Genomic DNA, 16,454 nt, shown 5'->3' with positions numbered 1-16,454 from the left:
GCATGATGGTTCTAGATGTGTCCATGGGTTGGGCCTAGACTCTTTGGTTTTAGAGTTCTATAGGGTACCAAGGGTTCCACTACTTGCAGATGAAGGCCAGCGGAGAAGTTAGGGCACTTGAATCATCATACAGGTTCTACAAAGGTGCGGGTTCTTCAAATTCTCGAGTTCTAGGATTCCACTCCTCACAGCTGCAGACTCACAGGGGTAGAAACTCTCAAAGGTTCTAAAAGGTTATTTTCTCTGCTCAGCTGCACTCCTCACAGTTGCAGGCAAGTATGTAGCGGTAGGTGGCGGTGATGCGCGTTCCTCCGGCGCAGCGGAGCCTCACAGCCTTCAGCTTGGAGGTGTGGGGCCTGCAGCAGAAACAGGTGCTCTTAAAGGGCTGCTTCAACACCGAACTGAAGGAGATGAGAGGGTCGGAGCGGGACGTGTGGCTGCAGTGGCCCTCACACCGAGCCAGCAACACCATCTGGATAGGAGGAGAGGAGAGGGCAAGAGAGGAGGGGCGAAAACATACATGACCACTTACATTTTAGTCATTTAGCAGACGCTCTTATCCAGAGCGACTTACAGTTAGTGAGTGCATACATTATTATTAATTTTTTATACCCCCTGTGGGAATCAAACCCACAACCCTGGTGTTGCAAACACCATGCTCTACCAACTGAGCTACATCCCCTGCCGGCCATTCCCTAGACAACGCTGGGCCAATTGTGCGCCGCCCCATGGGTCTCCTGGTCGCGGCCGGCTACGACAGAGCCTGGATTCGAACCAGGATCTCTAGTGGCACAGACCACTGCACCACTCGGGAGGCCACTTAAAGGGAGTTCAGAAAACAATAAAGTTATGTTTTCCTGTTCAAGGAGCTGATGCTAATATACTGTAGTTCACAGTCAGGCTTTGTATTCTACTGTAATCTAAAGCCTGAAGTCTAACTCCCTGTCTGTGGCCTTGCACCTGCAGTGATAGGAGTCAGGCTGGTCACTCACACTGTTAGCACTGAAAGCTCAGGGTTAGTCACACACACGTGCATGCACGCACACAAACACACACACACACACACACACACACACACACACCACACACACGTAAATCACATGAGTAACCTAGCCTGAGACATGAAGACTTGTGTTATCTCCCTGAGCGCTCAGTAGGCTAACAGCAGTGACACAAACATACAGTATCATAGCCCTAATGAGTGATGTTGTTAAGTACTAATGACTCAGGGCTCCATCCCTTCCGTGTGTTTGTCTGTCAGAAGAACACCATGCTACATAACATGTCTGACCATTTTCATTGTGTACTACTGATCCTCATCTAGAGGTGATGGCCTGCCTTTCCATTGCACAGACACACACCCTCTGATGCCTCAACAGTGAATCATCACACAAACACACTTACCGGTACACACACACAAACACACACACATTGCTGTCGTGTCCGTAAGTGGACTCCTGTGTCATGTTCCCTGTCAGCTGCCTCGTGTCGCCACCGATGTCACCCTCTCTTACAATAGCTCATCTGGGGCCAGGGGATATGGATATCACACAAACGTTCTCTCTCTCTCTCTCTCTCTCTCTCTCTCTCTCTCTCTCTCTCTCTCTCTCTCTCTCTCTCTCTCTCTCTCTCCATCTCTCTCTTTCTGTCTCTCGTTCTCTCTCTCTCTGTTTCTCTCTCTCGTCTTTCTCTCCCTCTGGCTATAGCCTGTCTGGGGCTAGGGGTTATGACACACACACACTTGCCGGCGACGACAGCAAGGGAGTTAGCAGCCACTTTATGAACATGTGTCCTCGTTAAAATAGCTGAGGACTAGACAATGAGCTATCAGCTAGGAAGAGTCTTAGGTATTTTGTTTTACGTTACAGCCTTATTCTAAAATGGATTAACTGACATTTTCCCCTCGTCAAGCTACAGACAATACCCTATAATGACAAAGCAAAAACAGGTTTTTAGAAAGTTTAGAAAATAAAAAACAGAAATACCTTATTTACATAAGTATTCAGACCCTTTGCTATGAGACTCGAAATTGAGCTCAGGTGCATCCAGTTTCCATTGATCATCCTTGAGATGTTTCTACAACTTGATTGGAGTCCACCTGTGGTAAATTCAATTGATTGGACATGATTTGGAAAGGTACACACCTGTCTATATAAGGTCCCACAGTTAACAGTGCATGTCAGAGCAAAAACAAAGCCATGAGGTCGAAGGAATTGTCCGTAGAGCTCCGAGACAGGATTGTGTCGAGGCACATATCTTGGGAAGGGTACAAACAAATTTATGCAGCATTGAAGGTCCCCAAGAACACAGTGGCCTCCATCATTCTTAAATGGAAGAAGTTTGGAACCACCTAGACTCTTCCTAGAGCTGGCCGCCCGGCCAAACTGAGCAATCAGGGGAGAAGAGCCTTGGTCAGGGAGGTGACCAAGAACCTGATGGTCACTGTGACAGAGCTCCATAGTTCCTCTGTGGAGATGGGAGAACCTTCCAGAAGGACAACTATCTCTGCAGCACTCCACCAGTCAGGCCTTTATGGTAGAGTGGCCAGACAGAAGCCACTCCTCAGTAAAAGGCACATGACAGTCCGCTTGGAGTTTGCCAAAAGGCACCTAAAGGACTCTCAGGTCATGAGAAACAAGATTCTCTAATCTGATGAAACCAAGATTGAACTCTTTGGCCTAAATGCCAAGCGTCACGTCTGGAGGAAACTTGGCACCATCCTTACGGTGAAGCATGGTGGTGGCAGCATCATGCTGTGGGGATGTTTTTCAGCGGCAGGGACTGGGAGACTCGTCAGGATCGAGGGAAAGATGAACGGAGCAAAGTACAGAGAGATCCTTGATGAAAACCTGCTTCAGAGTGCTCAAGACCTCAGACTGGGGCAACGCAGGAGTGCTTCTTGACAAGTCTCTGAATGTCCTTGATTGGCACAGCCAGAGCCCGGACTTGAACCTGATCGAGCATCTCTGGAGAGACCTGAAAATAGCAGTGCAGCGAGGCTACCCATCCAACCTGACAGAGCTTGAGAGGATCTGCAGAGAAGAATGGGAGAAACTCCCCAAATACAGGTGTGCCAAGCTTTTGTTTAGCAAACATTTCTAAAAACCTGATTTTGCTTTGTCATTATGGGGTATTGTGTGTAGATTGATGAAAAAAAACAAAAAACAATTTAATCAATTTTAGAATAAGGCTGTATTGCAACAATGTGGAAAAAGTCAAGGGGTCTGAATACTTTCCAAATGCAATGTATAGTGTGTGTTGAAGAGGGTGGGACTCAAGCTGCATCCCTTTTTTACCCCATGACCCCGAGGAAAGACATCTGTTTGTCTTTTTGCCAATTTTAACAGCACACTTGTTGTTTGTGTACATGGATTTTATAATGTCGTATGTTTTTCCCCGAACACTGCTTTCCATCAATTTATATAGCAGACCCTCATGCCAAATTGAGTCAGAATCTTTTTTGATACAACAAAGCATGAGAGTTTGTTTGTCAATTAGGGGGTGCAGGGTAAATACGTGGTCTGTCGTATGATAATTCAGTAAAAAGGCAATTTGACATTTGCTCAAGACATTGTTTTCACTGAGGAAATGTAGCAGTCTGCTGTTAATGCAGAGGATTTTCCCATGGTAGTTATTGGGGTAACATTTGTCTTCACTTTTGTGGATTGGGGTGATCAGTCCTTAGTTCCAAATATTGGGGAAGATCCCAGAGCTGAGGATGATGTTAAAGAGTATAGCCAATTGGAATTTGTGGTCTGTATGTTTTATCATTTCATTTAGGATACCATCAACACCACAGGCCTTTTTGGGTTGGAGGGTTTATATTTTGTCCTGTAGTTTATTCAATGTAATTGGAGAATCCAGTGGGTTCTGGTAATCTTTAATAGCTGATTCTAAGATTTGTAATTGATCATGTATATGTATTTGCTGTTTGTTATTTTTTATAGAGACGAAACTATTTGAGTAGTGGTTTATCCATACATCTCCATTTTGGATAGGCAGTTCTTCGTGTTGTTGTTTGTTAAGTGTGTTCCAATTTTCCCAGAAGTGGTTAAATTCTATGGATTCTTGGATTACATTGAGCTGATTTCTGACATTGAGTTCCTTCTTTTTTCTTTTTTCTTTGTGTATTTCTGTATTGTTTTTTTGTGTTTCACCATAAAGGCGTAGGCTCAGGTTTTCTGGGTCTCTGTGTTTTTGATTGGATATGTTTCTCAATTTCTTTGTTAGAGTTTTGCATTCTTCATCAAACAATTTAACATTTTTGTTAACTTTCTTAGGTTGTTTTCTTGAAATTTTGGGGTTTGATAGGGAAGCTGAAAGGTCAAATATACAGTTTCTACTGCCAAGTTTACACCTTCTCTATTGCAGTGAAATGTTTTGTCCAGGAATTTGTCTAAAAAGGATTGGATTTGTTGTTGCCCAAATGTTTTTTTGGTAGGTTTCTACACTACTTTCCTTCCATCTATAGCATTTCTTAATAGTATGCAGTTTGTTGGGCTTTGATGCCTCTTGGTTGAGTGTTGCTCTGTTCAAGTAGACTGATTTTGCTGTGATCTGATAGGGGTGTCAGTGGGCTGATTGTGAAAGCTCTGAGAGACTCTGGGTTGAGGTTGGTTGAGGTCTACAGTTCCACTGCCAAGGGATGAGTTGTAGGTGTACCTACCATAGGAGTCCCCTCGAAGCCTACAATTGACAATGTACAGACCCAGTGTGTGACAGAGCTGCAATAGTTGTGATCCATTTTTGTTGGCTGTTTTGTCATAGTTTTGTCTAGGGGGGCATATTTGGGAGGGAATGCTGTCACCTCCAGGTAGATGCTTGTCCCCCTCTGAGAATGTCTGGTTCTTGTCCAGTTCTGGCGTTTAGGTCACCCCAGACTAGTACGTGTCCCTGGAATTGAAATTGATTGACCTTTCCCTCTAGGATGGAGAAGCTGTCTTCAATAAAGTTTGGGGATTCTAGTGGGGGTTTATAGGTAGCACACTGGATAACATTTTTCTCTGTTGAGATTATTTCCTTTAAAATTTCTAGCCAAATGTGGGGGTTGGGCCAGTTGCTCTGCTCACCTCCTGGATTTATGTGTGATTGTCTTGTTGAGGTCCTTGTTGTGGGGGTTGGGGGCATGGGAGGGGCAGGAGGGGTGCAGGCCTGATCTGGGGATGATCAATATGGGTTGTGGCCATGGTTGGTTTGGGAGGGTGTTAACTGGTTGAGGTGGGGGTGGGTGGATGTGCCTGGTGGTGCTGTGCTCTGGATGTAGGTCTGTTGCTCCTGTGTGAGGTGCTGGGACTGCGGTTGAGGGCAATATCTTTCAGGGTCCTTTCAAAAGTAGGGACTTCTGCTTTGTAGAGGTGGACCTGGTCTTAAAGGCTGTTCAAGTCCAGGGTGGATTTGTGGGCCAGGTAAGCATTTGGTTTGCCACTGTAAGGAAGCACGGTGAAAGTATTTTCTAGGTGAGTCATGCTCCTGGTGTGTGTGAGGTGTTAGATGTGGGCCACACTGCAGACATTTGCTGCTCTCTCTGTGGGGGCTCATTTTAATTTTGGCCTAGGTGAGGAACTCACACAGAAAGAGAGAGACTGCACTTATTGAACAGACTGCACTTATCTACCTCTGCCAGGGGTTTGGTTTGGATGTTTGGAGCAGATTTCTGTTCTGATATTTATCATGTAAAACCTCCTGCTCCTTTGTCAGCTGGACTGGCACTGTTATCTAAAACAGCTTGTTAGTAGGAGCACTGGGGGTGGACGACTGGATTATCTTACTGTGTGCGTGTGTGTGACTTACAGGGAGGTCTGACCTCCTTTATCATTATGTATCTGCTAGTGTATCCTTGTCTGTGTGTGAGAGAGCGTGTGTGCACATGCTATTGTGTTTCTGTGCACATTCAGCCGGCTTACCTTGGAGTTACATTTGTAGATGGGGTGTGTGATGGTCTCTACGAAGTGATGCCTCATACAGCGGTCTGGGTCTGTGTCTCCCAGGTGTGTGTTGTGTCCGCTCTCTGCCTTACTGCTGCTGGCATGCACTACCACCAATAGGGGGCAGAAAACCAGCAACAGCACCAGCCCTGAGGAGGGAGAGAGGGGGGCTGGGGGCCACATACTGGGGCCAGGGAGGGCTGGGCTGGGGTGGGTGGGACAGGGGGTAGGGGGGTAAAGTCTAAGAGGCACGGAGGAACTTTAGAGGTGACACAAAGAGGGCGAAAGAGGGACTCTCTGTCCACTTCTTTTTTTATTTCTCTCTGTTTGTCTGTTTGTCTCTCTTCTCACTGGGAGTGACTTTTCTTTCTTTTTTTCGGTCTCTTTTTTGTTCTCTTTACTGACGTGAAGGAGTGAGGTGTTCCTTTGTCCTCTCTCTAATGGTATTGGTGTGGAGCTCCTAGCCCTGGCCCAGTGTGCTGCTGGGTGGTACAGAGTCTGGTCTGTGGGTCCTCACACCGGACCTCTCCATATCTCCTGTCTGTATGTCTCGATCTGGGGATAGAGGGAAATAATAAAGGGTGGGTAGATGGGTAAACTCTATTCTTTAAAGCACCTTTTCTCAAACTAAAGAGATTGACATCAAAAGTACTGCTGGTTTACATCTTTCACCTCTAATCATGGACTGATTTAGACCTGGGATACCAGGTGAGTGGAATCCCTGACCAATCAGTGGTATGAATGAATCTATTAACAGAGGAGAGAGAAAATCAGAAGAGCTCTGGACCTTGAAGTATTTTATAAAGATGCCCACTTTGCGCTTTTCTTTGGCTCCTCATAGACTACACAGGGGATGCATTGTTTCCAAACATTTGTGATTTGATTTATACAACTGTTACAGTAGCTATTTAAGGTTTGTGGCAGGATATGGTTGGATCTGAATTGATTTCACAGCTATTTGTGTTTTCAAATCCTTTCTAGTCCTTGAAGAAATTCCGCTCCCACAGATCTCGCCTGGTCCAACTCATATTGCTTATTATTTAGTCTTTTTTATATTGCCTCACTAAGCATTTGACATCAGGCGACGTCTTTTGGACGCCTTTTTTTGGTCCTCTGTCTTTTTTTGTTCCTCCGTCTTTTTTTGGTCTTCCGTCTTTTTTCCCCGCTATTTGGGGTGTGTGGTCCGGCACGGACCGTACCAAATCTGAACCAATCATAGATGTCCACAGACGTCCGGTCTGGACCGGCCTATATTTGGCCCAAAAATAGATGCTCAGATTTGGTCCGGTCTGGACCATCCTTGATTTAGCTCAAACATAGACGTCTATAAATGGTTCAGATTTGGACAGCACAGTACACAGAGATAGGCAGTATTTCTGTTATATGTATTTGAATTACTTTGGAGTATTTTGCCATTTTAATTACATTGGGCTGAACTACACTCCAATTTATTTTGTATGTTCAAAATACTGTTATTTGTATTTTCAAAATACTTCTCTATACCATTTTTTATAGCATTCATATTTTGTGGCCCCTCTTTCACCCTGCATTGGTATCAGACGTTTGATAGCACTATGGTTTGATAAAAGTGTCCGCTAAATTAACTAAATATAAATGAATATGTAAAAATGAACAATTGCAAAGCATGCTGAGTATTATTCTAATGAGCTCTGCCCCGAAACACTACACAGTGTGCTTTGCAGTTCATTTTGGTATTTTCATTTTCACATATTCATTAAAGATTTTGTCATTTAGCAGACGCGTATCCAGAGTGACTTGCTCAACCAAGGTAGTTAAACAACAACATATCACAGTCATAAGAAGTAAAATGTTTTCGTTACTGAGAATGTTCAGGCCGGCTACTTGCAAACGTATTTTAATTGTAGTTTATTTTGCTACATTGATCTTTATGGTATTTTCTATCTGTATTTTGTAATTGTATTTTGCCATTTTTGCCCATCCCTGTCAGTACAGCACAGTACAGAACAGTACAGTCGAGCACAGCAGAATACAGTACATTACAGTACACAATACAGTAAAGAAAAGGAGAGTATAGTACAGTAGAGTACAATACAGTACAATACAGTAGAGCACACTAGAGTAAAGTTAAGAAAAGTTAAGTATAGTGTACTGTATTGTACCCTACTTAACTCTAATGTACTCCAGTCTACTGAACTAAACTGTACTGTACTCTACTTTACTGAATTAAACTCTACTGTATTGTACTGTACTCTACTGTACTCTACTAATCAATCAATCAATCAAATGTATTTATAAAGCCCTTTTTACATCAGCAGATGTCACAAAGTGCTGTACAGAAACCCAGCCTAAAACCCCAAACAGCAAGCAATGCAGTTGTAGAAGCACGGTGTCTAGGAAAAGAAAGGCAGAAATCTAGGAAGAAACCTAGAGAGGAACCAGGCTCTGAGGGGTGGCCAGTCCCCTTCTGGTTGTGCCGGGTGGAGATTATAACAGTACATGGCCATTAAGGCCAGATTTTTCTCTAAAATGTTCAAACCTTCATAGATGACCAGCAGGGTCAAATAATAATCACAATGGTTGTAGAGGTTGCAACAGGTCAGTACATCAGGAGTAAATGTCACTTGGCTTTTCTTAGCCGGGCATTTAGCGGTTGAAATAGCAGGTGCGGTAGAGAGAGAGAGAGAGAGTTGAAAACAGCAGGTCTGGGACAAGGTAGCACATCCGGTGAACAGGTCAGGGTTCCATAGCCGCAGGCAGAAGAGTGGAAACTGTAGCAACAGCACGACCAGGTGGACTGGGGACAGCAAGGAGTCATCAGGCCAGGTAGTCCTGAGGCATGGTCGTAGGGCTCAGGTCCTCCGGGAGGGGAGGGAGAGAGGGAGAGAGAGAGAATTAGTGGGAGCATACTTTTTTGTAAATTTTCTGGTTCAAGGTTAGGCTTTTTCAAGAGAGGCTTTATTACTGCCACTTTTAGTGAGTTTGGTACACATCCCGTGGATAGGGAGCCATTTATTATGTTCAACATAGGAGGGCCAAGCACAGGAAGTAGCTCTTTCAGTAGTTTAGTTGGAATAGGGTGCAGTATGCAGCTTGAAGGTTTAGAGGCCATGACTATATTCATGAATGTGTCAAGACATATAGGATTAAAAAACATGAGCGTCTCCATTGATCCTAGGTCCTGGCAGTTTTGTGCAGACTCAGGACAGCTGAGCTTTGGAGAAATACGCAGATTCTAAGAGGAGTCCGTAATTTGCTTTCTAATGATCATGATCTTTTTGTCAAAGAAGTTCATGAATTCATCACTGCTGAAGTGAAAGGCATCCTCTCTTGTGGAATGCTGCTTTTTAGTTAGCTTTGCGACAGTATCGAATATAAATTTTGGATTGTTCTTATTCTCCTCAATTAGGTTGGAAAAATAGGATGATCGAGCAGCAGTGAGAGCTCTTCGATATTGCACTGTACTTTCTTTCCAAGCTAGTAGGAAGACTTCCAGTTTGGTGGAGTGCAATTTCTCTTCCAATTTTCTGGATGCTTGTTTCAGGGCTCTGGTATTTTCTGTATACCAGGGAGCTAGTTTCTTGTGACAAATGTTTTTTGTTTTTAGGGGTGCGACTGCCTCTAGGGTATTATGCAAGGTTAAATTTAGATCCTCAGTTAGGTTATTAACAGATTTTTGTACTCCAACGGCCTTGAGTAGGTGGAGGGAGTCTGGGAGGGCCTCTAGGAATCTTTGGGTTGTCCGAGAATTTATAGCACGGCTTTTGATGGCCCTTGGTTGGGATCAGATTATTTGTTGCGATTGCAAACGTAATAAAATGGTGGTCCGATAGTCCAGGGTTATGAGGAAAAACATTTTAGATCCACAATATTCCACAGGACAAAACTAGATCCAGGGTATTACTGTGGCAATGAGTAGGTCCGGAGACATGTTGGACAAAACCCAATGAGTCGATGTCTCCGAAAGCCGTTTGGAGTGGGTCTGTGGACTTTTCCATGTGAATATTAAAGTCACCAAAAATTAGAATATTATCTGCCATGACTACAAGGTCCGATAGGAATTCAGGGAACTCAGTGAGGAACTCTGTATACGGCCCAGTATAGTTTACTGAATTAAACTATACTGTACTGGAATGTACTCTACTGAATAAAACGTTATTGTCCTGTACCATACCATACCGTACTGTATTGTACTATACTGTACTCTTCTGTGTTCTACTTTGCTCTACTGTACTAAACTGTACTGTGACGTTCAAACTTGTCAAACAAAGCCTAGACGTCTATAATTACTTCAGGTTTGGATCTGGTCAGCACCGACCAAATTTGTACTTGTTTGGGGGCGGAGCTCATTAAAAATAATACCCAGCATGCTTTGCTAGTGTTTGTTTTTACATTTACATTTTGCTCATTCAGCAGACGCTCTATCCAGAGTGACTTACAGTCAGTGCATTCAACTAAGGTAAATAAACAGCAATATATCACAGTCATAGCAAGATACAATATTATGTAACCATTACTCAGAATGTTATTGTAGTTGAAGTGGTCTGTTGGTTTATTCTGGTTGTAAGACTATTTTGAACATCATTGATGTTAGTAGTAAAGAATATAAGCAAGTGTGTGCGTGTGCGTGTGCGTGTGCGTGTGCGTGTGCGTGTGCGTGTGCGTGTGCGTGTGCGTGATGGCAATACTACGTATTTTGTTACGCTCTTCCATTGACTCCTCTTTCATGTTCAGAGGTGTGAAAATTCATTATTGTGATATTATGCTTACTTACTTGAGAATGTATGGTTGTAGAAATCTGGACATAGAATCAATGACAAAAAAATTGTTTTCATTGTCTCTAAATGACATCTTTTCAACGTCTGAAAAATATGTATTTTTCCCTTCTATACAGCACTTAAAATGCATCTGATTTCATTGTCCAGAAAGTAAGTATTTTCAACCTCCGGAAAATACGTATTTTTTACGTCCGTATAAGATATCTTTTCAATTTTTGATGTCCGGAAAAGGTCTTCTAACCTTCATTCAGCACCTAAAATGCATGTGATGTCAATGTCTGGTCCACATCTAGCTCAGACAGAGGCTAGTCTGCCAACACTGAACACACACAGACTGCTCAAAACAAATCACCATACATCATACACTAGATATTGATGATGATTAAGATATTTTTAAGAAAGGTCAACAGAGAATGTATTTCCTAACTGCACCTATTTTTAATGTTGACCTTACCATCCTGGTTCTCTTTTACAAGTAATTCATTGAGGGCATTCTGTCCTACTACATGACCTGCTGGTTTGGGAATGACAAGGTGGCACAGAAAAATCGTCTGAGCAAGATAGTCAGGTCTTGCGGAACAATCATAGGGCAGCAAGAGCTGTCATCTCCCTAGGCAGAGTCCTCCAGAAGGCAAACAAAAAATAAGTTGACACTTCCCACCAGGGTTGGGGTCAATTCCACAAATTCAGTTCCAATGCAATTCCCTCTCCCTATAAATTCCATAATAATAATATGCCATTTAGCAGACGCTTTTATCCAAAGTGACTTACAGTCATGTGTGCATACATTTTTACGTACGGGTGGTCCCGGGGATCGAACCCACTACCCTGGCATTACAAGCGCCATGCTCTACCAATTGAGCTACAGAGGACCACCCATCAATTCAATTCAAATTCCATAGCAGTTCTTCAATTCAGAGCCAATTCAAAACTACAATTCCCAATTCAATATTCTGCCACAACAATTCACTCAATTCAATTAATCATAAATTCCAATTCTAAGTCAATTCAAAAATACAATTCCTAATTCATTATTTTGCCAGAACAATTCACTCAATTCAATTAATCTCAAATACTAATTCTAAGTCAATTCAAAACTACAATTCTTAATTAAATATTCTGCCACAACAATTTATATAATTAAATTCCCTCTCTAGACCAATTCCCTGAATTTAAATTCCTTCACTTCCTTTAAGTCAAGTCCAACTCAACCCAACTACCTCAACTCACGGCAGATTCCAAAGACAAACTTAACTTCTTAACGAACTAGGAGGGAATATTTCTTTAGTAAACCTAAAAAATAAATACAAAATAATAATAATTGTATTGATATTTTTTGCTGCAATCAATGTACATAAAAAAACAGAACTACAAACAAAGAATTTGAAAAATGGACACGTAAAAGCTGCATGCTGGGAAATATGTTAATCATCCCCATGACACATTTAAAATGTATTTAAAATGTGTAAGGCTAAAAGTAAGCAATACAACATGCTATAGTCCTCTGTAGCTCAGTTGGTAGAGTATGGATCTTGCAATGCCAGTATAGAGTGTTTGATTCCTGCGATCACCGTTATGTAAAAAATGTATGACTGTAAGTTGCTTTGGGTTATAGTGTGTCCTATGACATATGTTGTGGAATTTTAAAGAAATAATAGAGTAAACAATACTCAGTGGAATTCCATATAAAATGTGTCATATACAGTGCATTCGGAAAGTATTCAGACCCCTTGACTTTTTCCACATTTTGTTACGTTACAGCCTTATTCTAAAATGTATTAAATTGTTTTTTTCCCTCATCAATCCACACACAATACCCCATAATGAGCAAAAACAGGTTTTGAGAACTTTTTGCACATTTATAAAAAATAAAAATAAACTGAAATATCACATTTACATAAGTATTCAGACCCTTTACTCAGTACTTTGTTGATGCAGCTTTGGCAGCGATTACAGCCTCGAGTCTTCTTGGGTATGATGCTACAAGCTTGACACACCTGTATTTGGGGAGTTTCTCCCATTCTTCTCTGCAGGTCCTCTCAAGCTCTGTCAGGTTGGATGGGGAGTGTCACTGCACACCTATTTTCAGGTCTCTCCAGAGATGTTCGATCAGGTTCAAGACCGGGCTGGTTGGGCCACTGAAGGACATTCAGAGACTTGTACCGAAGCCACGTTGTCTTGGCTGTGTACATAGGGTCGTTGTCCTGTTGGAAGGAGAACCTTCGCCCCAGTCTGAGGTCCTGAGTTCTCTGAAGCAGGTTTTCATCAAGGATCTCTCTGTACTTTGCTCAGTTCATCTTTCCCTCGATCCAGACTAGTCTCCCAGTCCCTGCCACTGAAACACATCCCCACAGCATGATGCTGCCACCACCATGCTTCACCGTAGGGATGGTGCCAGGTTTCCTCCAGACGTGACGCTTGGCATTCAGGCCAAAGAGTTCAATCTTGGTTTCATCAGACCAGAGAATCTTGTTTCTCATGGTCTAAGAGTCAAATCAAATCAAATCAATTTTTATTTGTCACATGTGCCGAATACAACAGGTGTAGACCTTACAGTGAAATGCTTACTTACAAGCCCTTAACCAACAATGCAGTTTTAAGAAAGAGTACATAAAAAAATGAAATCAAAGTAACAAATAATTAAAGAGCAGCAGTAAAATAACAATAGCGAGGCTATATACAGGGAGTACTGGAACTGAGTCAATGTGCGGGGCACCGGTTAGTCAAGGTAATTGAGGTAATATGTACATGTAGGTAGAGTTAATAAAGTGAATATGCATAGATAATAAACAGAGAGTAGCAGCAGCGTAAGAGGGGAGGGGGGGGGGGGGCAATGCAAATAGTCTGGGTAGCCATTTGATTAGATGTTCAGGAGTCTTATGGATTGGGGGTAGAAACTGGGCCGTACGCACTACCCTCCGTAGTGCCTTGCGGTCGGAGGCCGAGCAGTTGCCATACCAGGCAGTGATGCAACCAGTCAGGATGCCCTCGATGGTGCGGCTATAGAACCTTTTGAGGATCTGAGGACCCATGCCAAATCTTTTCAGTCTCCTTAGGGGGAATAGGTTTTGTCGTGCCCTCTTCAAAACTGTCTTGGTGTGGTTGGACCTAGTTAGTTTGTTGGTAATGTAGACACCAAGGAACTTGAAGCTCTCAACCTGCTCCACTACAGCCCCGTCGATGAGAATGGGGGAGTGCTCGGTCCTCTTCTTTTTCCTGTAGTCCACAATCATCTCCTTTGTCTTGATCACGTTGAGGGAGAGTTTGTTGTCCTGGCACAACACTGCCAGGTCTCTGACCTCCTCCCTATAGGCTCTCTCGTTGTTGTAGGTGATCAGACCTACCACTGTTGTGTCATCGGCAAACTTAATGATGGTGTTGGAGTCGTGCCTGGCCATGCAGTCATGAGTGAACAGGGAGTACAGGAGGGGACTGAGCATGCACCCCTGAGGGGCCCCCGTGTTGAGGATCAGCGTGGTGGATGTGTTGTTACCTACTCTTACCACCTGGGGGCGGCCCGTCAGGAAGTCCAGGATCCAGTTGCGGAGGGAGGTATTAGTCCCAGGGTCCTTAGCTTTGTGATGAGCTTTGAGGGCACTATGGTGTTGAACACTGAGCTGTAGTCAATGAATAGCATTCTCACATAGGTGTTCCTTTTGTCCAGGTTTGAAAGGGCAGTGTGGAGCGCAATAGAGATTGCATCATCTGTGGATCTGTTGGGGTGGTAGGCACATTGGAGTGGGTCTAGTGTTTCTGGGATAATGGTGTTGATATGAGCCATGACCAGCCTTTCAAAGCACTGCATGGCTACAGACGTGAGTGCTACGGGTCGGTAGTCATTTTGGCATTTTGTCATGTGCCTCTTTACTGAGGAGTGGCTTCCGTCTGGCCACCCTACCATAAAGGCCTGATTGGCGGAGTGCTGCAGAGATGTTTGTCCTTCTGGAAGGTTCTCCCATCTCCACAGAGGAACTCTGGAGCTCTGTCAGAGTGACCATCGGATTCTTGGTCACCTCCCTGACCAAGGCCCTTCTCCCCTGATTGCTCAGTTTGGCCAGGTGGCCAGCTCTAGGAAGAGTCTTGGTGGTTCCAAACTTCTTCCATTTAAGAATGATGGAGGCCACTGTGTTCTTGGGGACCTTCAATGCTGCAGACATTTTTTTGTACCCTTCCCCAGATCAGTGCCTCGACACAATCCTGTCTCGGAACTCTATGGACAATTCCTTCGACCTCATGGCTATGTTTCTGCTCTGACATGCACTATCAACTGTGGGACCTTAAATAGACAGGTGTGTGCCTTTCCAAATCATGTCCAATCAGTTGTATATATCACAGGTGGACTCCAATCAAGTTGTAGAAACATCTCAAGGATGATCAATGGAAACAGGATGCACCTGAGCTCAATTTCGAGTCTCATAGCAAAGGGTCTGAATACTTATGTAAATAAGATATTTCTGTTTTTTCTAAAACCTGTTTTCACTTTGTCATTATGGGGTATTGTGTGTAGATAGATGAGGAAAAATATAAATGTTATCCATTTCAGAATAAGGCTGTAACATAACAAAATGTGGAAAAAGGGAAGGGGTCTGAATACTTTGCGAATGCACTGTATAAGGCATCCGTAAGAGATAGTTCACCAAAGAGACAATGTCATAGTTCATAGACTGCTTAAGGGCAAGGAAATCAATATGTACTTCACTTTAGTTGGACCATAATAACCTAACTGGAACTATTTTGAAAATAATGTATATGCAGTATGTATATCATTATAATTATTTGATTTAAAACAAAGTTTGCATTCAATTTCAATGCTAAATGCATTAACTCCAGTAACAGGAATTTGCACAATTATAATACAATAATACATCAATTCCAGAATTGAATTTGGAATTTGAAATTAAATTTGAATTGACCACAACCCTGCTTTCCACTTACTCCATCCTAAATTCCAGCCCCTCCCTTCTGGCCGCAGGTACAGACCACTAAATGTCAAAACAAACAGAGCCAGAAACTATTTTATTCCGAATGCAATATTGCAACTTAACTAAATGTTCAACTAATTGCACTTCAGCACTCACACTTTAACGTGTACAGGTAGCCTTATTCTGACATTGTTATTATGAAATTGCGCTGATCCATCCTACTTGCTTGTAAATATCCTTTGCTATTTATATATATACAGTGCATTTGGAAAGTATTCAGACCCCTTGACTTTTTCTAAAAGGGAAGGGGTCTAAATACTTTCTGAATACTTTCCTCACTGTATATATATACAGTGAGGGAAAAAATGATTTGATCCCCTGCTGATTTTGTACGGTTGCCCACTGACAAAGACATGATCAGTCTATAATTTTAATGGTAGGTTTATTTGAACAGTGAGAGATAGAATAACAACAACAAAATCCAGAAAAACGCATGTCAAAATTTTTATAAATTGATTTCCATTTTAATGAGGAAAATAAGTATTTGACCCCTCTGCAAAAATGACTTAGTACTTGGTGGCAAAACGCTTGTTGGCAATCACAGAGGTCAGACGTTTCTTGTAGTTGGCCACCAGGTTTGCACACATCTCAGGAGGGATTCAGATCTTCTCCAAGTCATAAAGATGTTTGGCAACTCAAACCTTCAGCTCCCTCCACAGATTTTCTATGGGATTAAGGTCTGGAGACTGGCTAGGCCACTCCAGGACCTTAATGTGCTTCTTCTTGAGCCACTCCTTTGTTGCCTTGGCCGTGTGTTTTGGGTCATTGTCATGCTGGAATACCCATCCACG

The 16,454-nt window shown here is 42.8% G+C and overlaps 1 protein-coding gene across 1 annotated transcript; it reads right to left on the bottom strand.

Annotated features, from left to right (window-relative positions):
• Positions 1-247: 247 nt before the first annotated feature.
• On the bottom strand, positions 248-6,107 carry ndp (norrin cystine knot growth factor NDP; the record flags this gene model as incomplete). Its single annotated transcript, XM_084161816.1, has 2 exons — positions 248-472; positions 5,904-6,107. The coding sequence occupies 2 exons, from the start codon at positions 6,105-6,107 to the stop codon at positions 248-250; spliced, it is 429 nt and encodes a 142-aa protein (XP_084017942.1).
• Between the last annotated feature and the right edge of the window lie 10,347 nt (positions 6,108-16,454).

This window comes from Coregonus lavaretus (assembly GCF_964263955.1).
Source record: "Coregonus lavaretus genome assembly, chromosome: 5".
Lineage (NCBI taxonomy): Eukaryota > Metazoa > Chordata > Actinopteri > Salmoniformes > Salmonidae > Coregonus > Coregonus lavaretus.
This window is presented reverse-complemented; position numbering and strand designations above follow the sequence as displayed.